This window comes from Halyomorpha halys, unplaced genomic scaffold (assembly GCF_000696795.3).
Source record: "Halyomorpha halys isolate HHAL.00 unplaced genomic scaffold, Hhal_1.1 Scaffold560.1, whole genome shotgun sequence".
Taxonomy (NCBI): Eukaryota; Metazoa; Arthropoda; class Insecta; order Hemiptera; family Pentatomidae; genus Halyomorpha; species Halyomorpha halys.
Genome location: NW_027105487.1, coordinates 202,224 through 225,801, shown reverse-complemented (window position 1 = coordinate 225,801; position 23,578 = coordinate 202,224). Strand labels below are relative to the sequence as shown.

Genomic DNA, 23,578 nt, shown 5'->3' with positions numbered 1-23,578 from the left:
AAAAAACGACAGGACTTTTTGAATGACCTGGTATTTCAAAGGCACTAGTGGTCTTGTTTCATCAGTTGTGGAAAAAGAAAAAAAAATGGCCTTGTAATAATAGTAAACACGAATGTTCCGAACATGATTTCTGTTTTATTTCTCTAATATTTCATGCTCTAAATTATACCTACTGAGCATTCGTGCTATTTTCAGATGTCTGACAGTAAAACAACTTAAAAGAAAAGACTAAAGGTGTTGGATGTGGACAATCGCAATTCTGCACAGTCCCTCCTGGCCGAGGTGCAGTGCGGGTCTCTTATATAGCTCCAGCCTTTTAACTCCCATCACTTCTTACAGTTTTTGTTTTTATAACAATCTAGATTTTACACCTTTCCTTATTAGAATTCCTTCCTCCTTGTTACAACCCAACATTCCTCGATTCTCTTTTATACAAAGAGTTTTAGAAATAAATTAACTAGGCTTGATTAAAACCATTACCAATGTTAATTAAAGCCACAAATATTTTTTTAAAAAAACGAAATAAAACAGCCTGAAACGTATGTTATACGATGAGTTTTGTTTTGGTTGTTTTCCTATCCATTATACCCTAGATTAAATTCACGTTTAACAATTTTTATAAAATAAAGTAGTGTAAAAATTAATGAATACACATCATACTACATATATTTTTTTAATTTATTTATTTAATGTGATTTACAACTGTAAAAATAATAAATACAATAAGTAAATATGTTGTATGTTTCATATACAATTTAAATTAGAAGGTCCCGTGGCCATCTTCTTTTCAGACGCCTCGGAGGATTATCAGGGAGTGTCAAGGACGAAAGATTAAGAATTAATGGGTTAGGATGGGTAAAGAGTTCGGAATGATAAGACGCATATCTGTTTTGGGCCAAATCTGCAACGAATGGGATGTAAGGTCTTTGTGAATGAGTTTATTTGTAACTTAATAAGGAGCATCAAGGATTTTACGTAGGATTTTGGATTGTAAGGATTGGATGAGGGAGGAATTTGATGGTTTGGTAGAGGCCCATAGCTCAATTCCATATGTCCAAATTAGACTCATACTATATTAAATTTGAAAATCTTCCAGAAATTGTTTTCTAATGTAATAATGGATAATAATTGTTCAAGCAAATATTTTAATTTATATGAAGATTATCTGGAATCATGGAAATCTAAAATTATCTATTATTATTACAAAAATATTATTATTAAAATTCTTTATTTTCTCAATTTTTTTTTTCAAATTAGACTATTTTAAAAAATGTTTTTTTTAATTAAACATATAGTTTTATAATTACTGTTCGTTACATTATCTTTAGTCTATTTTTATTCTGCTTACATGCCCTGTTGTACGTCGAATATGATTGTTACAACAATATTTCATTAATGCTAATTACTGCTAATTAGAACATAGCAGCAAGAAAAAAGTATTTTTATCATAGTTGAATCGCGTAATAATTATTGAATTAGTTATAACTAACAAAAATGAAGTAATATTTTATATTTTTTTATTAAATGAACCTGATTCCAGAATGAATGAAACTTGATAGACGAATTTTTCCGTCTGCCGTTTTTAAGCTGCTATCCTTTAGCAGACATAAATTTAAAAATCGAAATTTTAGGAAGCTTGAAGTTTTACTACTTGAAATTATAAAATTCATTATATCTATATTAAGATAAGAGGCTATGAAAAAAAATATAATGAATAGAAAACTAGTGTGAAAGCGTTGTAGACATATCGCTGCCCTGGAAGTATAATGACGCAACTGTTAACTTTGTGAAATTAACTTTATGGGTCACTGAAGATAGGCAGATTTTAATTTCTATTTTTAAGATTTTACTAAATTTTAAGTAATTTTACTTTTACAAAAATAACTTTAAATTTCAATACTAAAGTCATAATTTTGAGCTGCAAATATTCATACCTTCATTAGCACCCAACGCAAGAGTATCTTTAATTATGGTTTAAAATTATGTTAAAATGAGGGAGTGATGTGTAAGTGAGGAAGCGAAAAAAACACCAAGAGGAAAGGTTTTATTTTTACCTAATACAATAAATATTTATATTTTTTAATGGAATCCTCATGTAATAACAAAATTAGTTAGTGGATTGAAATAAACAATAAATTTTAGATCAAAAATAAATTTTTGAAGGAGCAATAGAGGAATTTTGTAATTTTAATTAAGTCGATTTACATCTAAGTGCCTTTTTGAGCCCTACAACACAATAAATTAAATTTTCCAAAGTGTTACAGTTATGTCAATATACTTCTGGAGCAACAAAATGTACTGAACATATGTTATTTTTTCAAATTATCTGTTCAATCACTTTTGTAGCACTGAATATGACCCAGATAGGTTCGCCACAACGTTAGTAATAAGAAAACCGAAGTGAATTTATTCTTGTAAAGTAGTGTACTACCAGAAGAAAACTGATACTAATGACTATCCGATCAAAGGCTACTGTGAGAAGCTTACGATGGACAGGAACCTGATGTGGGTACGGGGACGTATAAAGAGATTCCACATGAGCTCCCAGCTGGTTAGTGAAAGGCTCCCATTTAAGATAGGTTCTGTGGGTGGCCCGTCATCTCTTCCACTGACATCTCTATCTACCATCTCCGGGTTCCATAATACCTTCCCTATATGTTAGTATCTGCAAAGATCGGCATCAGTTTGCCCTATGCCTTCATGTCCGGTCATAAACTTTCAGAAATGTGCACAAGAAAAAAATGCCAAATGTCACAGACCCCGTTCAAACATATACAAGTACTTTTTCATATATCCATTCCCCAAACTTATAACCCAAAACTTGATATGTAACCATCTTCAAAATATATATTCTAATAGTTTGTTACTAGAGAGCCCGTCAGCATTTTTACTGTAATAGTACTTTGTAAGTTGTATAAGTCAGATGATGGCCGAAATAGGTTAAGTTGTTGTAGTTTATTGTTGCTTAAATACGTAAAACCCTCTGGTCATCAAAGCTTATGGCATGCTAAAAATTATGTAAAAATTAATAATAAATAAAATAAAAATAAGAAATTAAGAAAAAAAAAATTAAAATCGGAGTTATAATTTAGAAAGAAGGCGATGAGCTTTTAAAAATTCAAACACTAATGTAATTTTAGCTTCCTCATCTGTGAGAGCTTCTGATAAATTTGGGGTCAGTCCTATTCTGTTTATTGTTGGCAAATAGTGAGTACATTCTTCAAAAATATGTTTAATCGTGAGAATGGACTGACAATATTTGCATGTTGGAGGTGGCAGTTTTCTGATCAGTATGACCAATTCTAAAGCGGGTTAGAGCAACTTCCTCCCTACGGTTGTTGTGGTAGGATGTCGACCATGGTTTTACTGATCTTTTAATTTCTTTTTTTTTAATGGGTTAAGTGTTTTATATAGATCAGAAAATTTTTAAAAGTACAACCTGTACTACTTTTTTACTAGTTTCTTTAATATAATCTGAAATTATTTTTTGTATTAGAACCAAGTCGATTTCTCAGCTTCAGTCTATACATTTTGTAAAACACTTAAATAATTTCTGTTTATTTTCTAACTTGTTCTACTTTTCGCGCCCTCTCTATTATTTTCTCAAAAGTGGTGCAATAGATCATGCACCTATTCATCATACACATCAAATAATAATCATTAAAATCAATTAATTTTAGGTTTCAATTTTATACTTAAGAGACATAGGGTGAAAATACTTTTTTACTAACTATTTTTTTAATTTGCTCAAAACTAAGTCAGTGACATTCCAATTCTATGTCCAATAACCTACAGAATAAACCAAATATAAAGATGAAACCGGATACTATGAACTTGTTTCACATCAGACCTCAAACAATTCCTTACTTTAAAATATGTGCTCGAACCGCCGTTAAGATCCTTGAGAATTATGGAAGGCTTCTCTTTAAATTTTTTTAAAGCATAATATAAACCTAAATTGCCGTTTTTACTTAACTTGTAACTTCAAAGTTGATGCTTTATTATTTCTTAATATCAATATTGCTGAAGGTTTGTTTAAGCTCGTACTAGTATCATTAGTGAGTTTTCAATTTTCAATATATTTTTTTGTTTGCTGTCAAGCGAGTAGAGAATTAATCCTCTTCAAGCAATTATAAAAACATTTAATATCCGAGGCGTAGTACGCTAGTATTATTTTTGTGAAGGAAAGAAATGAACATAAAAAATATTTTCACTCATGTAATTACTCGACAAAGCATATTAATTTCAAATAGAAGCGAAATGAAGATTAATTTTTGAAAGTAAATGAAATTAATACATCTGAGACATCTTTAACGTCTACAATCCGACAGTTTCTAAGGCATTCACCTGCCACCACGAACTTTCATTTTTGTTGAAGAAAAAAATATATTTACATAACTATGTAAATGCCTTTGAAATACTTTCTTCAGAAGTGGGATCTATGTCATTCAAGAATGTGTGACAGCTAATTCCATCATTAGTCAGCAATTATCAAGAAATGTGTTGAATTTAAATTGAATGTCTCGGTCAATTAAATATGAAAGCGTGTCTTCTTTTCAACATTTCATTAATGAAAGGTATTTTTCATTTTTTTTTATTGCTTAAAATCGGTACTTTTCTATAAAGGAATAATTACTTTTGGAGAAGCTAAAAAAAAAAAAATGGAATTTAATTTTATTATTAATTCGTCTGAAACTTTGTTCATCTAAGAAACACTAAATACTTTTTATTCAAATCCCACATTCATTACTTTATATAATAAACCAGTTTTAAAAAAATTAAAGCAAATTTTTTCTGCTGTTATCTGTTGTATAGATAAAATATTGCAGCAAGTTCAGTTCATGAAGGCAAGGATCGCTACAGCATTAAAAATAAAAACTATCTGCAATAAATTATAATTATATTTTTTAACAAAACCGAAAATCCTGCTCCATTTTGATCACTTTTTATTATTATTATTTTATTTTATTTCCTTGATTAATACTGATAAAAACAGTTATGTGGATTCTCCTATCACAACCAATCATTATTCATTAAAAATTTATTAATGCTTGGTATTTAACATAATTTCTTCTTCAATTAAGAGAATATGAGTTAATACTTTAAAATTAATAATCTAAAAACTGTTTATATATCATATAATTTAGGAAAAGAGAGTGAGGGAGATATTAAAAATAAAGAAAACAAACTGTATAAAACTATATTAAGTGCACTTTAAACATTTTTTTTCTTTTAGCATCAATTATACCAAAAATTATGTAAATTTTTAAATTAATGTATTTTTTTCGACTAGTTTGTTTTATAATAGGACAACTAATTGTTAACTTTTAGGTGAGTGTTCATAACAGACGTTAAGTGGAAGTCAGTGCATAATGTTTTGTAATTAACGCACCATAGTTTTTAAAAATAGAGAAACATATAGGCTTTAACACAGAAGTTTACAAGAGGAATCTCTTTCTACAGTCGTAGAAAAGACAACTACACCTTGACAGCAAAACAAATTCTGACCATCACAAGAGAAAGAAGGAAAGAATGCGGAGCCATTCAGTCGTCTACTGGTGGTTAACGAACCAATGAATAAAGAGGACAGAAAAACATAATTTATGCGTTCATTGAAATAGTCATGCCTTTGTTCACCTCCGGCCTAGAGTCAAGGATGGCAGCTTTGATCTACCGTTCTTTTTTTATTTTTCTAGTCCATCCTATGGCACCAGAACCAAAAGTAATCACCAGGACATTCAGAACAAGGCTTCCATTTAAATATAATAGTACAGGAGTATAATATAAACATTGTCACAAAGTACTTTGGAGAAGAAATCTTAATACATTGGCTTGAGTAGAAATATGCTTTCTAGACTCACTTCTATTACATTTAATAGGACTGAATAGCAATAAGTGATATAATAATGATTAATTAATAATCAAATGCACCATAATATAAGCAAATACTGGATAGCCAACCAAAAAATCAAACGAACCTCAATTGTTTTTCCAACATGAGATACAATTTTCCACCCTCAAAAGTATTTTTTCAATAAGCAAATATTAACATATATTCGGTTAGTAACAGTTACTTCAGCAAATCTCTTAGTTAAAGCCTCGAACGTCGCCGGGATGCAATATAAGCGTTGATGATTACCAGAATGTGTACTAAATGGTTTACGTTGTGTGCCTTTTGTAAATATTGTTGTAGTATCCAATGAAAAGACTTTTCGCTGAGGTATAAAAGTAGTGAAATCAATGGTTTTAATTATGGTTAGGTGGTTTAAATTTATGTTTCATCAATTGTTTATTGATCAATTATATTTTAAAATCAGATTTATATCACCCTTTTTTTATAATGTTAAATTTATTTATATCTTTTTATTTTTAAAAAAACAAGTACCTATTTTTATCTTGGTCAAATAATGTAAAAGAATTAATATTACAATTAAAAAAACAGGACTAAATAAAATACATATAAGTAATATATGGTTTTGCTAGTTTATCACAGGTAGAAGTACTGTAAATAAAAATGTCAAAAGATTATCAAGTAGATACAAAACTTAAAAAAAAAGTTTTAAGTCTTCCAAACAATAGTTTATAGCAATGCAGTCGACTAAATAACAGTAATTGAAACCGGAGATTGCACATCAATCTTCAATTGCCGAATATGAACGGGCCAGAGAGACACAGTAATTCGTCAAGTTCAAATTGTAATTTTAAAAAATCTTTTTAAGAAAGTTATTTTGTTAATCCATAAAACATATTTAAATAAATTTCAATATTAATGTTAGCCTGCATTTTAAAACAAGCTCACTCCAATCTGCCCCAGCTAATCGTGGACTAGAGGTGTCAGCAACCACGTCCGACCGACCGCGACCTATGGTTCTGAGGCAAACTGTTATTACTTAGGGTTCTTTTGATCCTTGCCGCCAAGCTAAGTGTACACTCCAGCTGTCCAATATAAACTAGAGCCCTTCCAAACCCTCGAGACCACTCCCATAAATCTCGCAAAAGGACTTCGTTAAATAAACTCCCTGGTCCTTATCCTTTAGACGTTTGACCCATAAATAGGATCAAAACTTAGGGTTTTTTATTTTTACAACTAAAAGTTTTTATTCCCTCATGAAAAAAAAGCTTTTGTACAATAACCAATTCAGATGCATCGGTATTAAATTGTGCGAATTAATTTACCATTTATTAAAAAAGTATATATGTAAATAATAATTCAAAAACAAATTTATAAATTATTCGTTTCCTACTATCGATCATTCTGAATATTATGAATAATGTTTTATGCTTTCCCACAGCATAGCAGGCAATGATGAGTTATCTTTTGATAATATTTAAGGAACATGTTTCATTTTGGTTAGGTGTAAAGAAAATTATTCATTATTTTAAATTTGATTACTATTTGTAACATCTAACTACAGTGAAACTGTTTTTTTTGTAGTAGCTTGTAATTCCAGTCAAGAAAGGGTTTTCTGAAGAAAAAATCATAGCCACTGAAGGGAGGGAGAGAGAAAGATTCACAACAAAAATAAAAACCAAAGAATAATATTTTGTGACTTTTTTCAATTTTTCGCAAATAACTTGAAAACCTCAAACGATTTCTCGATGATGAATATTCTATACAAAATTGAGCTAACTGCGACATTACAACAAAAAAAGAAAAAGAAAAAGTCCGACCTTTTTTGACTTACAACTAGAAAACCAAGAATTTCTTAAAAATCAGTATTACTTAAGAAATCAAAGCAAACCAAATTCTCCACAAAATACTTATATTTCATTTTCAAACAATCTGTGATTTGAGAGTGGGCTTAAAATAGGGTACTTTCGGGTTCTCAGTGAAAAATACAAAAAAATCCCTTTTAATTGAGCGGTTATATCAAAATATATTAATATTAGTTGATATAGTATGCAGGTCACAAAATATTTTACAAATTTTATTATATAAAATAAAATGTTTTTTAAGAGTTAGTTGATATTCTATTATGAGAGTGTTCCATGTTTTGATTTTTTAATTTAATATTTATTTTGAATCCATTTCAAATCCCGTTTTGGCACACTATATTTTCTCTGGAAATAAAATAATAAGTCTTTGCCAAGGCATGTCTCCCCACGCTGTCTCCTAACAATTCCAACGGAAGTTCGTGACTCCGACACCTCTGCCAGTGGCTGTCTCCGAGGTCTTAGGTGACTGATTTATTTGGCACATTTGTAAGTGTTCAAAAACTGTTAAATTGTGTGCTAAATCTAGAGTATAATAAATATAAATATAATATTATAATAATAAAGAATACAATAAATACTGTAAATTATTTTAAACAACTCAGCTACACGAAACTGAATTATATTGAAACCACAGACATTCATTTTTATCTAATAAATTGACAAAGTTCAGTCTACACTAAGCTTCAAATTTTGACAAAGCAAAACTGATTCGCGGGACATCTTCAAGGGAGATAAAAAGTTTGCCATTCAAAGCAGTAGAAAGCAACCACTGACAAAGATAAGTATTAATTGAGGTGTTCCCCAGGGCTCAGCTATCGGAGCAGTTATCTCGAAGGAAGCTGTTCCTGTCATCGGTATTTACCTTCTGCTTCCTCAGGGGGTTCAGGTACTGGAGTTTCTTATCGCTCCTGATATTTTTCAATCTTTTACTTCTCTCTCAACTTGCTATTTTCGTTCATATATAATTCTGATGTTAAGATATTTTCCCCTGTAATTCATGTATCAAAAATAACACATATGTGTAACATTAATTTATCCAACTAGAAGGATAAAAAGGAACGCATTCAAAACCGAAGAAACAACCACCCGATAAATATTAATTGATGTATTCAAAAAGTTGAACAGAAACAATATTGGCCAAGAGGTTTTGGATTCGATTAATAACTCAAAGATGTCTTTAGATAGATTATTAAATGGAGGAATAAACTGTCAAACTTCCCAATACGACATTCAAATTTCGAACCTCTTTAGTATGTACGCCAGGATACATCCTCGGCAGTATAAAGGTGTTATCCAGTGACTCAGAGAGAGAGAGAGAGAGCAGGGTAGCGGTTTCCTCCAACTCATCGCTATTAATATACCTGATGAGTTAGGCTTGGCAGGGGGCGAAACGACCTACCCAGAACGGGGTTGGCTGCATCACAAGTAGCCTTTTCGTATTCCTCTTTGCGTCATGGTCTTCATGTGAGTCAGGTAGCCATTGTACACCATATCTCGCACACCTCTCACACATTGTATAAGGTTTACTCCCATCTTCCATCACCACCGGACAAGATTGTTTAATCTCCCTTACTAGTTTTTGGAAGGATAGAGCAATTATTTGCTGTTAAATCATTTTAGTCATAAAAGTGGCTAATTGAAATTTTGAAGAACACAAGTAAGGAAAAAATTAATGCTTGCTCATTTAAAAATGGCTACGTCTTTACACGCAATACTTCTCCATACTATAATTCAAATACTCCACATTATAATTCAAATTTAAGTAGAAAACTACTATTACAATTTTGTCGTGTCTCCAAAGTTGTTATGACAATAGTTAAAAGTAAAACAGTTGGCATGACAACCATGGAAACAAGTAAACATCTATTTTTTCACTAAGCTAAATATAAAGTTCTTTTAGATTTTGTACTTGTGCTTTTTTTTATTATTGCTACAATAAAAGAATTTAAAAAAAAATTAAAGATAGTTCAGAGGATTTTTTTTTTTTTAATTCGGTGTTGAATCCTTGTAAAACTATTCAACCCTGGAACAGTATCCATAATTTATATTGGAACTATATACATTTTTATATTTTATATTATATCTATATTGAAACAGTAACCTGGAAATGGTGTACCCTACAACGATATACTTTGACACTGTTTTCCAAAATTTTAATTGTAGTGTAATCAGTTTAAGATAAAATAATTCTACGATAATATGACGAGTTTAATGAAAATTATTGGAGGCATTTTTGTTAAAATGATAATAAAATAAAATAAAATTTAAAATTTATGATATAAAGAGGCACTTTTGATAAAATGATAATAAAATAAAATAAAATTTAAAATTTATGATATAAAGAGGCACTTTTGATAAAATGATAATAAAATAAAATAAAATTTAAAATTTATGATATAAAGAGGCACTTCAGGTAAGCCAATTTTAAAAAGTTGCTGTAAGTTCAAAATTATTCAGGATCACAAAACTCCCTCAAGGTATATTTCATACATACGCAAGTGAAAATAAATATGTCAACATCTGAGTTGTCGCAATGATAAAAAAACTTTTTTATAAAAGTGATTTGCACCGAAGCAGACAGGAAACATCCAAAACGTACATGGGAAAATATTGTTAGGAACCTGACCTAGAAGATTTAAGTACTGTTGGTTTTTTATAGAAGGAATCATTAAATTCACGGTCAGAGTTGCACTAATCGCGTTAGAGGGACAATGACTGGGAACACTCCACTTCTAGACTGCCCCATGCCATCGCGATAAGCAGGCGCCGCATTCTTTTTTTTCATTTACTTTTTAATAGCAACCCTAATCAGGCTGGACTAGGTCTTCCACTCAGGGCAAGCTTAAAAGAGGGAAGTTAGAAGATATCGGTGCAATAAAATGGTACATAATGTTACAAGATTATCAACCCTTTCTTCTTGAAATAGTTTTTCTTAGAGAGATTCACGGAAGATCCAAAAGTTAAAAAGACATATTTAATTACATATCTTTTTAATAAAATGACTGTGTAGCAAAGTAATCTCATATATATATATATGAGATTACCTTATTATAGTTTTGTTTTATTTTTCGGCCAAGACTCCCATTGGAGTCCTATACTGCCTAACCATGGTTGGGGGTCAAGTTCTTCATTTTATGGGACCGCCACGCAATGAAAAAAAGTCAACATCCCAGGCCGGATTCAAACCGGCACCGCCAATAGACATCAAATTGGTAATACTGTGTCTTAACCACTGAGCTATGGGCGGCCCGACTAATTAGTTACTAACTATCTTATTATACCTTTATATGTAGAGAATTACTGGAGGGTATGAAATGTATCTAATGATAATGTAAGGTAGAATTTCAGTTAACTAACGTAATGTAACTAATCGTAAAATAAACAAAATCCTAGCAGTAATTTTATTTGATCTAAAATCTTAAAAATGAAAAAAAAAATTAATTATAATTCATTGAAAAGCATCACCCACTTTAGATTCTACTTTATATTACAACAAATAAACTACATTACATGTTAATTAAATTATTATTACAAAAAAAGGTATATTAGAATAATATCTCAGCAAGACTGTGATAGATATTAATACAAAAATTCGTTTATTTAAGTCTATTTATTAAAAAAAAAAAATTTAGAGTTTAACATACTCATAATCAATTAACTAAAGACTAAGCATTAATTCAGACGAATCTCTCGAATTATCAAGACCTAAAGTTTGTTCTTATCTTTATAATAAATTCTGTTTGCATGCCTCTGCAATAGTTTCGAGAGCACTGTACAGCTCCTTGTCCGTGTCTATTTCTATGTTATATCGATAGAAAATTTTAAGAAAGTTATATCAATGGGAAAGTTTATTAACAATTTAATTTATTATTGAAGTTTTAATAATTTTAACAAGGACTTATTAAAAATGGAGGCGTAAATAAATTATAAATTAAAGGTAATAGATATCATGTTATGAGAGATTGAGGAGGGAGACAAGCAGGGAATAGGAATCGGCGAGAGAGAGAGGGAAATAACAGAGGATGCTAAAAAACATCAACCAGGACAGAATTCTCCCCTAAGCTACTATGCTAGTAGTAATATATAAAATCTGATATCAATTTTTTTTTTACATTTGTGGATTGATAAACTATTTTTTAAATAATTAATCGTAAACTGCTAGGTTAATGCAAGGAATTACACAATTTAATAGTTACTTTTAATGAAATCAATGTTAAAAGAAAATATTTTGTTTTTGGAAAATACGGTATATTGTTTTTTAAAACTAAACAATAATATTCTTGATTATTATTTTTTTTGGTTTGTCAATTGTATATGTATCTATCATTGCTATTCTATTAAAAACCAAGATACAGTTTAAACATTTTTATTGTTAAATCCCGAGATACAGTTTTAACATTTTAAAAAAATATGTCCAACTGACTGAATAGTATTACAACAGAGGCTCCTTTGTAATAATAAGTTAAGAATACGTGAGACTTCTTTTGAGAATGAAAATGAGTCTTATTTAAGAGGATGGTTGTTAGCCTACAATAAACTGTATGCTTTACTGCCATCAGAGCCTTCGGAGGGGGGGGGGGAGGGATAATGTACAGGGTTAAGGTTTACACAGTACGAAGACCGTTCTAAATATAGAGATGTCAAGTGGCCAAGTTTGAACCGAACCAAGCCCACTGTAAACACCGTCCTCTGCGTCATCATAGTGCCGGCCACAGTTCTAGAGGATTTAAGCAGCTTGTCAGGGGTCACGAACAAAATGAGAGGCTTGTCGCAGAAGAAACAAGCATGGTCCAACAATTAATTAGTATTCATCGCATGAGCCACGATATGACCTGGAAGTTACGGTATACAACTTATACACATAATCGAGTCTTTAGAAATTGTACACAAACTACAGTATAATGATATTAAAGTCCCTGCACTATCCTCAAATATATTACATATGAGGAATTTTTAAATTAAAAAGTCTATATAATATCCGAAGGCGGAATATCGAACTGCATTTTATTTTTAGGTATTCCCCGTTGCGGTTTATTAGGATCTCTCATGAGAATTCCTCGTATCATATGAGTTTCTGATAATAAGGAATGATTAAAATATACAAGAACACGGGTCTAGAAGAAGCGATATAATTTTAGTTATATTGTTTTTTTTCTTTTTCTTTGGAAATCACCATTTTCTCTAATTCTTCAAAGAAAAAGAATTAAGAAAGGAAAAGAATCGTATGCAGGACTGCACAATAAAAAAAAAAATGCTATAAAATATTTTACTTTTTTATCTCATGTTTAACAGATCAAATACTGTCAGCTATTTAGACAATTTCTTTCTTGTATGAAAGTTAATATTATTAACATTTAACACCTAACCATATCAATAGTCAACACCGTTAAATGTAAAACTTTCATTGTTAAAGCACTAAGAAGTAGAAACTGTTGAAAAATGGTTGGTCTAGATTTGTAAAAATGTTTTAAGTGACACCAAAAAGTGATATACTAGAGAAGTGATTAAAAAAAAAATACAAGAAACCCTAGGGAAATTATAAACAGTGTTTACAAAATATACATATTTTAACTTGAAGTAGAAGATTTTTATGTAGCTAATAATTAGTCACAGGTTTTAGTTGATAGGATAGGATATCACACAGATTGCGTTTTTAAGTGAAAATGATCAATTGATTTTTGTATTTATAAAACGTAAAATAATACTTCAATGAATGTACCGACAATAATGCAACAGATATCCTTGACTTTTCCACGAATCAAATACACTACAAATCAAATATTGCATCAATGTAAATCTCACATTTTCTTTATCCCCATTATCTTAGTGATCTTTCATTTGTATTCTTTTTTCCCCATGCAAAGTGTAGATGAAAAGAAAAAACCCTGAAATTTAGAAAATAACCCGTTTCGTATAACAATCAGCTATACAAGACGAAATAATAATAGACCAAACAGGAATCAAATCGTGGGTTCATCGAATGCCTCCAGCGAATTCTTTCTGGTTCTGGGTAAAACGTAGAAACGAAGAGGCTTACTTTAAAACAAAATAACTTTAACAAAAAGCACGAGAAAATTTGATACTTTTGAAAAATACCAGTACCTTTATTGAAATAATATACTAACTGCACACATTATTCTGCGTAATGTATATTCGATATATATCACCGCATACATATATTCGATACATTATTGCATTGGATATGATCACCATGCACCACCACATTGGCCACTAATAATGGAACCTAATCATGCAATAAGGAAGTAACTACCATTTTTATTTTTTATTTTTTTTAAAAGCTATTTCGATAATTTTTTCATTTTTTAATAAAATCCTTATCTACATAAAATGTAGAGGAGCTCTGTGTCTTATTAGGGTTGGGAAATAAAAAATTAACAATATAACTTGTAAAACACAATTTCTTAAAAATGTTAATTGGTTTCTTATTGCATTTGGAGGTTTAATTAATGCTCAATTACGAAATACGTTCATATCGCACGGTAATTTTGTTCAGGTATTTCACTATTTTCGTGAAAAGAAACACGAAATTTTGAATAATGAAGACTGATTAGTTGCTAAAGTAAGATGCATACCGAATAGATGCTCGCCCACTGGACAAAACATTTCGACCTTCTACACCTGTCCTCCATAGCCAAATATGAATTCCATTAGGCCCACATAGCTTCTCTTTATAAAGCCCTAAGGTCGTTCCTCGCAACCAAATGAATAGCTCTATAAATCACGAAAGGATAAGGTAAAATCAAATTAAGGTTTATCACCCATCTTTGGATTTTCAGTGGTATTCCATCAGTATTCAAACAAAATAAGTTTATTTATTTAATAAATTGAATTTTTGGCCATAGTAATTAATCATTGAGAAGGTAATGAGAGTGGTGGACAAAATTAAAACAAAATTTCATAAAAAAATATTTTATAATAGCCTTTAATAAGAACACCATAAAAACATTTAAAATAAAGGTATATGGATAAAAGACTAAAAAAAAAATAAGTAATGAAAATAGTAAAAGTCGTCCAATGAGTCTATAGAAAGAATCATATATATGGGCAGGAGGCGGATGCATATGTTAAAGAGGTATGTATGCATATGAAGAGGTAGAGTAATATTAAATACTTATTTTTTTATTCCTCAAAGTATCTTAAATATCATTGAAAAAAGTTTCAAAAAAGCCAAATCTAAAAAATAGTAACGAAAGGGATAAAATACAAAGCCGTATGTCCTGGTTATGAACTATATATATATGTACTTTTTGCCATCATAGGAGTATATAAAATGGTTAAGTCACACATAAATTACAAAGTTTTCTAAATGTCACGTAACATAAAAGGATTTATTTCACATTTAACTATGAGTATATTTACTCTAGATTCTATAGGCTGAAAAATATAAACATTAAGAGCGATAAAATAATTCCTAGGCAATATCAATAAGATACTCTAGTCAAGAAAAGATTATAGGATTTCTCGTTGAAGGGACCAGAACGTAAAGAAATATGCAAATGAAGAAGCCCTGAAGGAATTATAGGCAGTAAATGCAAGGAGATGAAAGGGAGTATCAACCCCCCGCATGGAAAACTAATAGAGCACACGGTCCACTTACCGGAGTCACGGAATGGAATCATTTTTAAAAAAAAAAGTTTTGGTTCAGATGCAATCATGACTACTCTCTTTACTTATTTGAATAAAGTGATCCAAAAGGAAATAAACCTAAGAGAGTTCAAAGGGAAATTAAGGTGCTGATATGGAAAATACTCTGCGCCGAAAGAATATAAAATTTTAATTTATTCGAGGAAACATCAGGGAAATGATGTAGAGAAGACAGTAAAAAAGTCTATCGACAGAATGGCATCTTCGTAAGTCACTATTTTTTTTATTTTAATTCTGAAAAAATGTCTTATTTTATAGATTTTAGGATGATTTTGAAAACAACAAGAGTCTTTGGTAAAAATTATTCTTTGAGAGTTACTGTCTCTCCCATTACAACCTTAATTGATCTGATGCCTTTAATTAGATACATATTTAAGAAACTGTAATTGAATGATATAGGATCAATTATATTCTCAAATAAAGGAAAAATAACTTGAAACAAAAAACAAGTATTTGTTAAGAACCAAATTAATTTTACGTTAAGTTCCATTGAATTTTCCTTCATGGTTCATTTATGTTGATCAAATTTGGAAAAATTATAATTTAAAAAAAAAATTGTCACTTTTGTATATAAAAACAATAAATTCCAAACCATAAAAATAAATTTCGAATAAAGCCAACTCCGAAGTGATGAACCTCGGCCTGATTAATGGCCGTTTCCAGAAATACTGTTTCCAAACTAAGAGCTTCCTCGTATTGTGTTTAGGCTCCCACTGACGCCTGGGCAGTGGCAGTTTTAAATTTAACTACAAAATTGATGAGCCAATATAGGCAGCTGGCTTTGGGCCCTATGATAACCGGAAGGGCTCTATCTGTTTGCTCTTCCCTAATTGCTTGTAAACAGTGTCTGGGTCCGATTTCATACCTCTTTGGCAAACGCAATCCAATTCACACTGTATTTTCATATTTTAGTTTGTTCCAGGACGGAGTCCATAATTTAATTTATTGGTAATTTGAGACTACACGGAATTTCCAAAATCAGTGGTAATAATTGGAGGTGATAGGAAATATAACGCTGAACAAATAACGTTAATATGGGTCAGAAAATAAAGTCTTGAACAATATTCAGACTAAATATAAGGAATAACAGAAATAAATATGTTTTTCGTGAGTGAAGGAGACTCCTGCGTGAATGTAATCATAATTATCAAACCTTTTAAAAATATTATTGAAAAAGTTTTAAATTTTTATCAGTCATCCTGTTTTACGTCCGGACGCCTCAGTTGATGAAGAAACGGTTCGTTATATATAAAAAAAACTATCATGGAACATAACATTTGGTATCGAATTGTATCAATAGCAACAAATACAAAACATTGAGTGAATAATCAGAGTTACTGGAAACGACATACTATGCTTTACCTTTCTGAACAAAGTTGGTACCGTACCTTTCGGTATTTAGGATATGATTCGTTTTTGCGAAACCACCTGAAATGAACATTAGACAAAAATAACAAGTTTATTTATAATTCAAAATTTACTAATTATTTTGAAAATCATGTCAAAAACAAAAAATCATAAATGTTGCTATTGGTCCCGTATGATACCAAACCTAATTCCCTGTTACATCAGTTTCGATCCGTTTTTGGATGCCAACAAGTGTATAATAATGTTTTTATACCGTGACCCAAAAATGGTCAGAACTTCTGCTGTTCCATATTGACAGGGATTTATTTGTTTACTTCTATATTTCCCATAAATTCTCCAAGGATTACCCTTTTTCTTGAGTGACACAATTTATGCACGAGAAAGGGGTCCTTTAAGTCAAACTTTAAGTATATGTGGAATAGAGAATCAGAGTTTAGGAGCTTTAGTAAAACTCCGATTTGTTGCCTTGTTCAATCGTCACAATCCAATATCCTATTTGTAGAATTCGAATAGAATTTGGATTCATCTGGGTACTCTTTAGCATGTAAATTTATGTACCTATAAAGTTATGGTGAATTTTACTAATACAATGAAATTAATGTGTCATATGATACCAGTTCCATTATAAACTCCATACATACATAATCCTATTAGTTTCCATCTCGCTCCCGATCAATTACAGAACCCTCTGAGACTCAAGAAAATAAAATGACTTCGGTTCCCTAACATACAAATTCCATTCCATCAAATATGAACAATAGTACAATTTTAAGAATGAGTTATCTGACCTTGGAAGCGACTGATAATCGGTCATTCATTCTTTAGGAAGAGTCTATTCAAAAGGAATTACCAAAGATAGGTTCCAATTGAACCTCAACGGGTTCAGAAGATTAGGCATGAATCAAAGCGTGCACGGGCTCATTTCACATGACCCCGTATTTTTTGGTATATTTATGAATGAAAAATATCTCGAAATTTACATTTTTTTAAAACTTGAAATTCAAGTATAACTGACAGGGAAATGTTATTCGACAAAAGAACTTTTCAATTCGGAATCACCATCAATTTTAAATTTATACATTATAGAATAATTATTACATTATAATTAATAAGATTTTGTCAAATTAAAACATATCATAATATCGTTGGGTTTTCACAGTATATAGAGATTAAAATATTTAAGTATGTGGGAAATCCGGTTGAATGTTGTAGGGAGATCTCAGATTTTGTCCCGCATTTCCAATTTCCAACAAGGGTTTGTAGTGACCTTCTGTCACAAACCCTGTTTACTTATTTTGTATGAAATACAAGTTAAATAAGATATGAATGTGTAGTTTTGAGTAATATTACACTGAAAAGTTATTAAAATATGTTAAAAACAATACGTTTTCCTATAGCGCTGTTCAAATTCGACCATATTGATCCTCGGGTTACATATTTTCATATATCAGCGTGGGATACGAAGGTTTCGAAGGGAAGCATGTTGATTGTTCCTGTCACAACAGAGGTAGTATTTCTACCAAATTCAGGATGTTCGTTGGAAACGGATCATTGCACTTCTTAAATATTTTGAACTGTATTCCGCCAGAATTTTTTCACCCATTATTTTCTAACAGTTTAAAATAGTGTTCTTCTTTATCTTAAGCCAATGTTTTGCAAACCGCCGTGACGGCCTGCTTCAAAAATCTGGTATTGGAAAGCAATGCTAAAACAGATTCTCCGGTAAAAGCGTTACCCTACGAAACGCTTTCGCCTTAAGAGTCTGAAATTGCTAAGCGACTCAGAACAAATCGGTCTAAATTGCCCAACGTCTCTCCTCAATTGTAACTCTTTATCTGTATCTTCACGGGTCTCATTGAAGTTTACTAATAAGCAAAAATATCTACAACACATTCTAGCGTGGAATGCTAGGATTGTTGATTTATTTTGCATACATTGAAGAGTTCATATTTCCACGAATTCTTATGAAATCCAGGCTATTCACACGACTCAAGCAATAAAAGTAATTCATCAATGAAGTTGCCAACGACAAATAAACTACATGTAACAGATAAAAGTGTTATTGATTGATTGGCCTATTAATTTTTTTTTTTTTTTATCAACGGAAACAAAAGCTCTTCAAAAACGATAAGGAATAAATTTTGTTTTTCTATAGTGGGATGTCACTAATCAGTCCAGTTTCGAGAAATTTTAAAAATAAATCTCATTAACTAACGTTAACATAGTTTATTCGAAATATAAAAACACTAAAAACACTAAAACGTAAGAACAGAATCGATTAATAGAACAAATTAGTTCATACGATTAGATAAAATAAGTGTCTTTCGTATACTTTTAATCTTACCTACTTATCTCTCATTTTATTTTTATTATCTTATTGGGTTTTCTTTTGAGGCGCATATACGTTAACGAATCGAATCTACGAAAGAGTCACAAGAGCAGCTCATTAAAATCTTTTCACCTTAGGTCTCAACGTTATTCATGGGAAACGAAGGATTAACCGCGAACTAATAGCAGTCATTTACAAGCCACATGCAATCATCTACCACACTGAAGGATAGTTAGTGCAAGAATTGAAAATTGCAACGTAATTTTCTGCTTCCAATGTTCTAAAGATATTTCCCCTTTCAGAATAATTTTCTTCATTCGGGTTTTTTTTTAATTTTTTTTTTTTATTACACTTCCCCGTGTTTTGAATCTCAAAGTAAAGAGACGGATCATAACGCGATGTTTTGTCATTTCAAACCCCCATTATAATAATAAAAACTAAACAAATGTATTAGTGCATTTAGAATGAATCAATAGTAACGATTTATAATATCTAGTTTATGTACAGAATCAGATGACTATGAGATTTAGAACAAATTAGAAAAAAATATATACAATTAATAATAAATAATATGTTATACAGGATATTTAAATTCAATAAAAACCAAATTTTCTGAAAGATTTTTATCTCGGCAACGTTTAAAAAGATTATCAACAGATCAACAGTTTCTTTTGATGCAGACCTGGATCATGCTGATGAAGGTCTGGAATATTGGCCGAAACGTAAGTACTAATGAATAAGTTTTTACTTATTTACGCATCCCAACCATCTCGTCGTATATTATATTCTCATATCATGTTTTTCGTATCCGATTTAGAGCACCCCATATACCAAAAACTGCATAAAAAGACAAAAAAATGCATAAAATCAGTTATTCTATTCAGCGATAATCATTCACAAATTCAGGATCTACACTGGAATGTACAAATTAGCCAGCAGGAAGGACAGTTTAGATCCGATTAACTATCAACTTCCGTTAGCGATAACTTTTGGATATTGACCTCTATTCGATTTATGAATGAAAGGGTTGCCAAACATAGATACGTAACAAAGCAAGATATGGAGCAGATGGAGTAAAAGTGGGGATGTTTGAAGAAAATAAACCCTCTTGAATACCTACATAAAAAATAGTTAAAGTCTGTAGAATCAAGGTCGAACAAACTGGTCATGTTCCATTAATTAAAAAAAGAAAATCCAGAAAACATATATGTTGAATTTTCTCGGGTGATGTATTGTCTCAATTTGATGAAGCTTTTTTTGTATGGTCCAGTTAATATAAGATTAAATATGGATTATATCAGAAATAACGTGATCTAATTTTTTTTCTGATATGAAGATGCGTGAATTAGCGAAACTATAACCACTTAATTACTTACGGGTACTTGGGAGAAGTAGGACTTTGAAAACTTCCAGGACTATTCTCATGAAAATGTCCCATGTTTCCATATTCCATAAATTGCTTTTGTATGATATCAAAAACAATTTATAATACTTCTAGGTGAATTAGTGCAGAATAGTGTTAAACCTGTGAGGTTGATATGCTCCTTAAAAGGTATGATCTGCTGAAAAAGAAAAATGGCCGGATTGACAATGTTTCTTCATTATTGAAAACTTTAGATTATTTGTTAGATTCCATATGATACCTTTAACCCTACGATCCACAATGGATAAAAGCTATCTGCAACATCAACCATCAGTCCTCTCTTTGATCCCAAGTCTGATCCGGTTCTTAATGCCCAGGATGAACAGAGCCAATTGCTACAGTCAGTCCAGTTATTTAAAATTACCTTATGTTGTAAAATATTCACATGTTCATTTCATAGATAATTGTCATTTGTTAGTCTTTAAAAAAATACCTTTTGACATCGTTCTATCGTTTCCTGCTTAATTGAAACACTCGGCAGTAAAACATTGTGTCTGAAATTTACTGTGGATTGAAGTATTTGGCTTCATCGAAATTTTTTAGAAACTTTGTATGTTTAAAAGAGTAAAGCAGGTATTATGGTGAGTGACTCCAGGTTTTTGGTAAGACATAGTAATTTGAAATCACTTTAACATTTCGAATGTTTACGCTTTTTTCGGTTACTGTGCTTTACGATCTAGGACCACAATTATGGAACATTTATTGAAACTGATTGACAATATATTATAGAACTGACAGGATTTTACAAAGTCTCTAGGAACCAAAAGATAAAGACTAAATTAAAACAATTAAGATGACTGAAGGAAGAATATGTTTCGGGTGGAATATATGAATGCGTACAAAAGTAATTTGTTGCCAAGATTCTAACCAGTATGTGAATAATGAAATAATACGAGCAATGGTTACTCATTAAAATCATCTAATTTTGATTCGCATGAAGTATGTAAGTTTACAGGTGACTGACGTATTATGACAGGCTCGTGGTCTCTTTATTTTTGTAGTTGGTGATCGTTTTATGTACACTATAAAAATAGATTCGACTCAAAAGTATAAATACTCCTCAATAACTAATCAACTTTATTATAGTTTTACCTCCAGGGGTTATATTAAGGCAATTCATAAATTATAGCTTCAGCTCAGTCCAGAATAAAACCCATTACAGTATTCGAATTAGCAGGGTTGTTTTGATTCGGGTTCAATAACTCCAATGTTGGCCTAGGCCCTTTGACGCCCCCCCTCGACTTCTATTGTGTTCTGAATATAGAAAAGAATAGCCAGCCATTTAAGCCGCGACAGCCTCCCGCTGACACAACAGCACTGCGTTGCTCCTTCCATTGATCTCCGGGGAGCCGGTGCGGTCCATGGGTGGTGGCGTTCTGGCTCGGTTATGAGTCAGGAAAGGGGACCAACCCTCGCTGATATCTGTAATGCTTGGTCTGATACATATCCATGTCTGCCAACTGTCTCCCATCCCATTAGTGTACAATCTTATATCTCCCTGAAATGGGGGGAATATCTGTCTCTATTTCCTGCTATGGCCATTCTGTAAACAGCCTACACCAAACCTGTCCTATCTTATCTGTCCGATCCATCTTCACCGTTCCTCTTCGCAGCACCACGCAACCCTTCGCTATTGTACCACCACCTGCCGTTATAATAGATTAAAACAAATATTTTGTAAAATAAATCAGAAAATTTAAAGAGAAATTTAATATTCATTAATGCAATCCCCCTAATCCCTAAAGTCGGATAATTCCAGAACCATACCGGTTTTTACAGTTAAAACTAAATGCCATTATTAATATTATTTTTATATCTAATTAAAATAGAAATACATCAACAAGCAATATTTTATATAAATATAAAACAAAATACAACAAATCCAAATGTTTAAATAAAAAAAACATGGCTTTGAACTTTGAATATATGCAAAATTATAAAAGTTCTAAAATGTGTTCTTCATTCTAATCATAGGAAGGATATCCCTAAACTTAAAGAAATTATTTCATCAAAATTATTCTTTAGATAAAAAAAAAAATTCACTGTAAAAAAATATGGTCTGCATTGTATACTAAAAACATAAAAGGTAGAAACTCTAAAGAAGTTTAGTATAAAGTATTTTGTGTTAAAAATATCATTAAATTTGATGAACTGATTCAATATAACAGCTGAAATGAAACACATTTTAAATTCAATTTGCTATTTATTAACCAATATTTTCTTATAATGTATTATGATGCTTGCTAAAAGAATATCCCAACATCTCACGGACCTCTGGAGGTAACCGCGGATAATCCGAAAGAATTGTTGATCTCTCACGTAACTCCTTGACATCTTTCTTCTGATTAAAAACAAACAAGAAACACTTCGATGTATTCATTAGTATGTTGATGCCTACCATACCACGACAATTTCTTGTTTTAGCTAATTTCACAATGCTACTCAATAAAAGCAATTGTTTTCAAATACTTCAACTCGCTATTATTACATGTTTCAAATGTAAGATAAGAGGACTCTATGCCGGGGATATTGGGAGTGGGACGAGATGGGAAGATTCCCTCAAATTAATTTTGGTGTTACGATCCCTTCTTGAGATATCGTAACGTCGTCCTACTTCGGAAAATACTTGTTATAGATGAATATTTGGAAGGTAAGACTAAAAAGGGAGTCCACAGAAGACGAAGAGGTGGGTCTACCCCGATATCTAGGTTTAGCTAATGTTACAATGCAGTTCGATATGAGTAGTAATAGTTTAATATATTAAGTCAGAATATGAACCTATGTTGCTAACATACGTAGCAAATAACACACGGAGTTAAATAAAGTGATTGTATATGAATCTCTTTTGTATTAAAAAAATCTTAGAGGTTTAAGTTCGAAGTTTTAATTATTAATTTAATAATTTATAGGATTATTTATACTTAAAATTAATGCTAACTTAAAACCGAAATTGTTTATACAAACATCACATATGTAAGTAAGCTTCTGAAGTATTCTTGCAAATAATAAAATGTCAATAATAGTTTATATTTGAGCAAATACCTCAGCTAAAGCAAAACCACAAGTAACCAGGCAGC

General features: G+C 31.0%; 1 protein-coding gene across 3 annotated transcripts in view; it reads right to left on the bottom strand.

Annotated features, from left to right (window-relative positions):
• The window catches only part of LOC106684256 (protein amalgam), a 63,995-nt gene extending 43,151 nt beyond the window's left edge, over positions 1–20,844 (bottom strand). The window contains exons 1-2 of one of the 3 annotated variants that reach the window (XM_014426229.3): positions 20,722–20,844; positions 20,455–20,640 (exon numbers count right to left, since the gene is read on the bottom strand). In XM_014426229.3, the coding sequence (XP_014281715.1) occupies positions 20,455–20,524 (70 nt within the window). In that variant the 5' untranslated portion in view covers positions 20,525–20,640; positions 20,722–20,844. Of the gene's footprint in view, positions 1–20,454; positions 20,641–20,721 lie in introns of those variants that run through there. The other 2 variants (XM_014426227.3, XM_067051538.1) reach the window with 2 other exon arrangements.
• Positions 20,845–23,578: the final 2,734 nt, after the last annotated feature.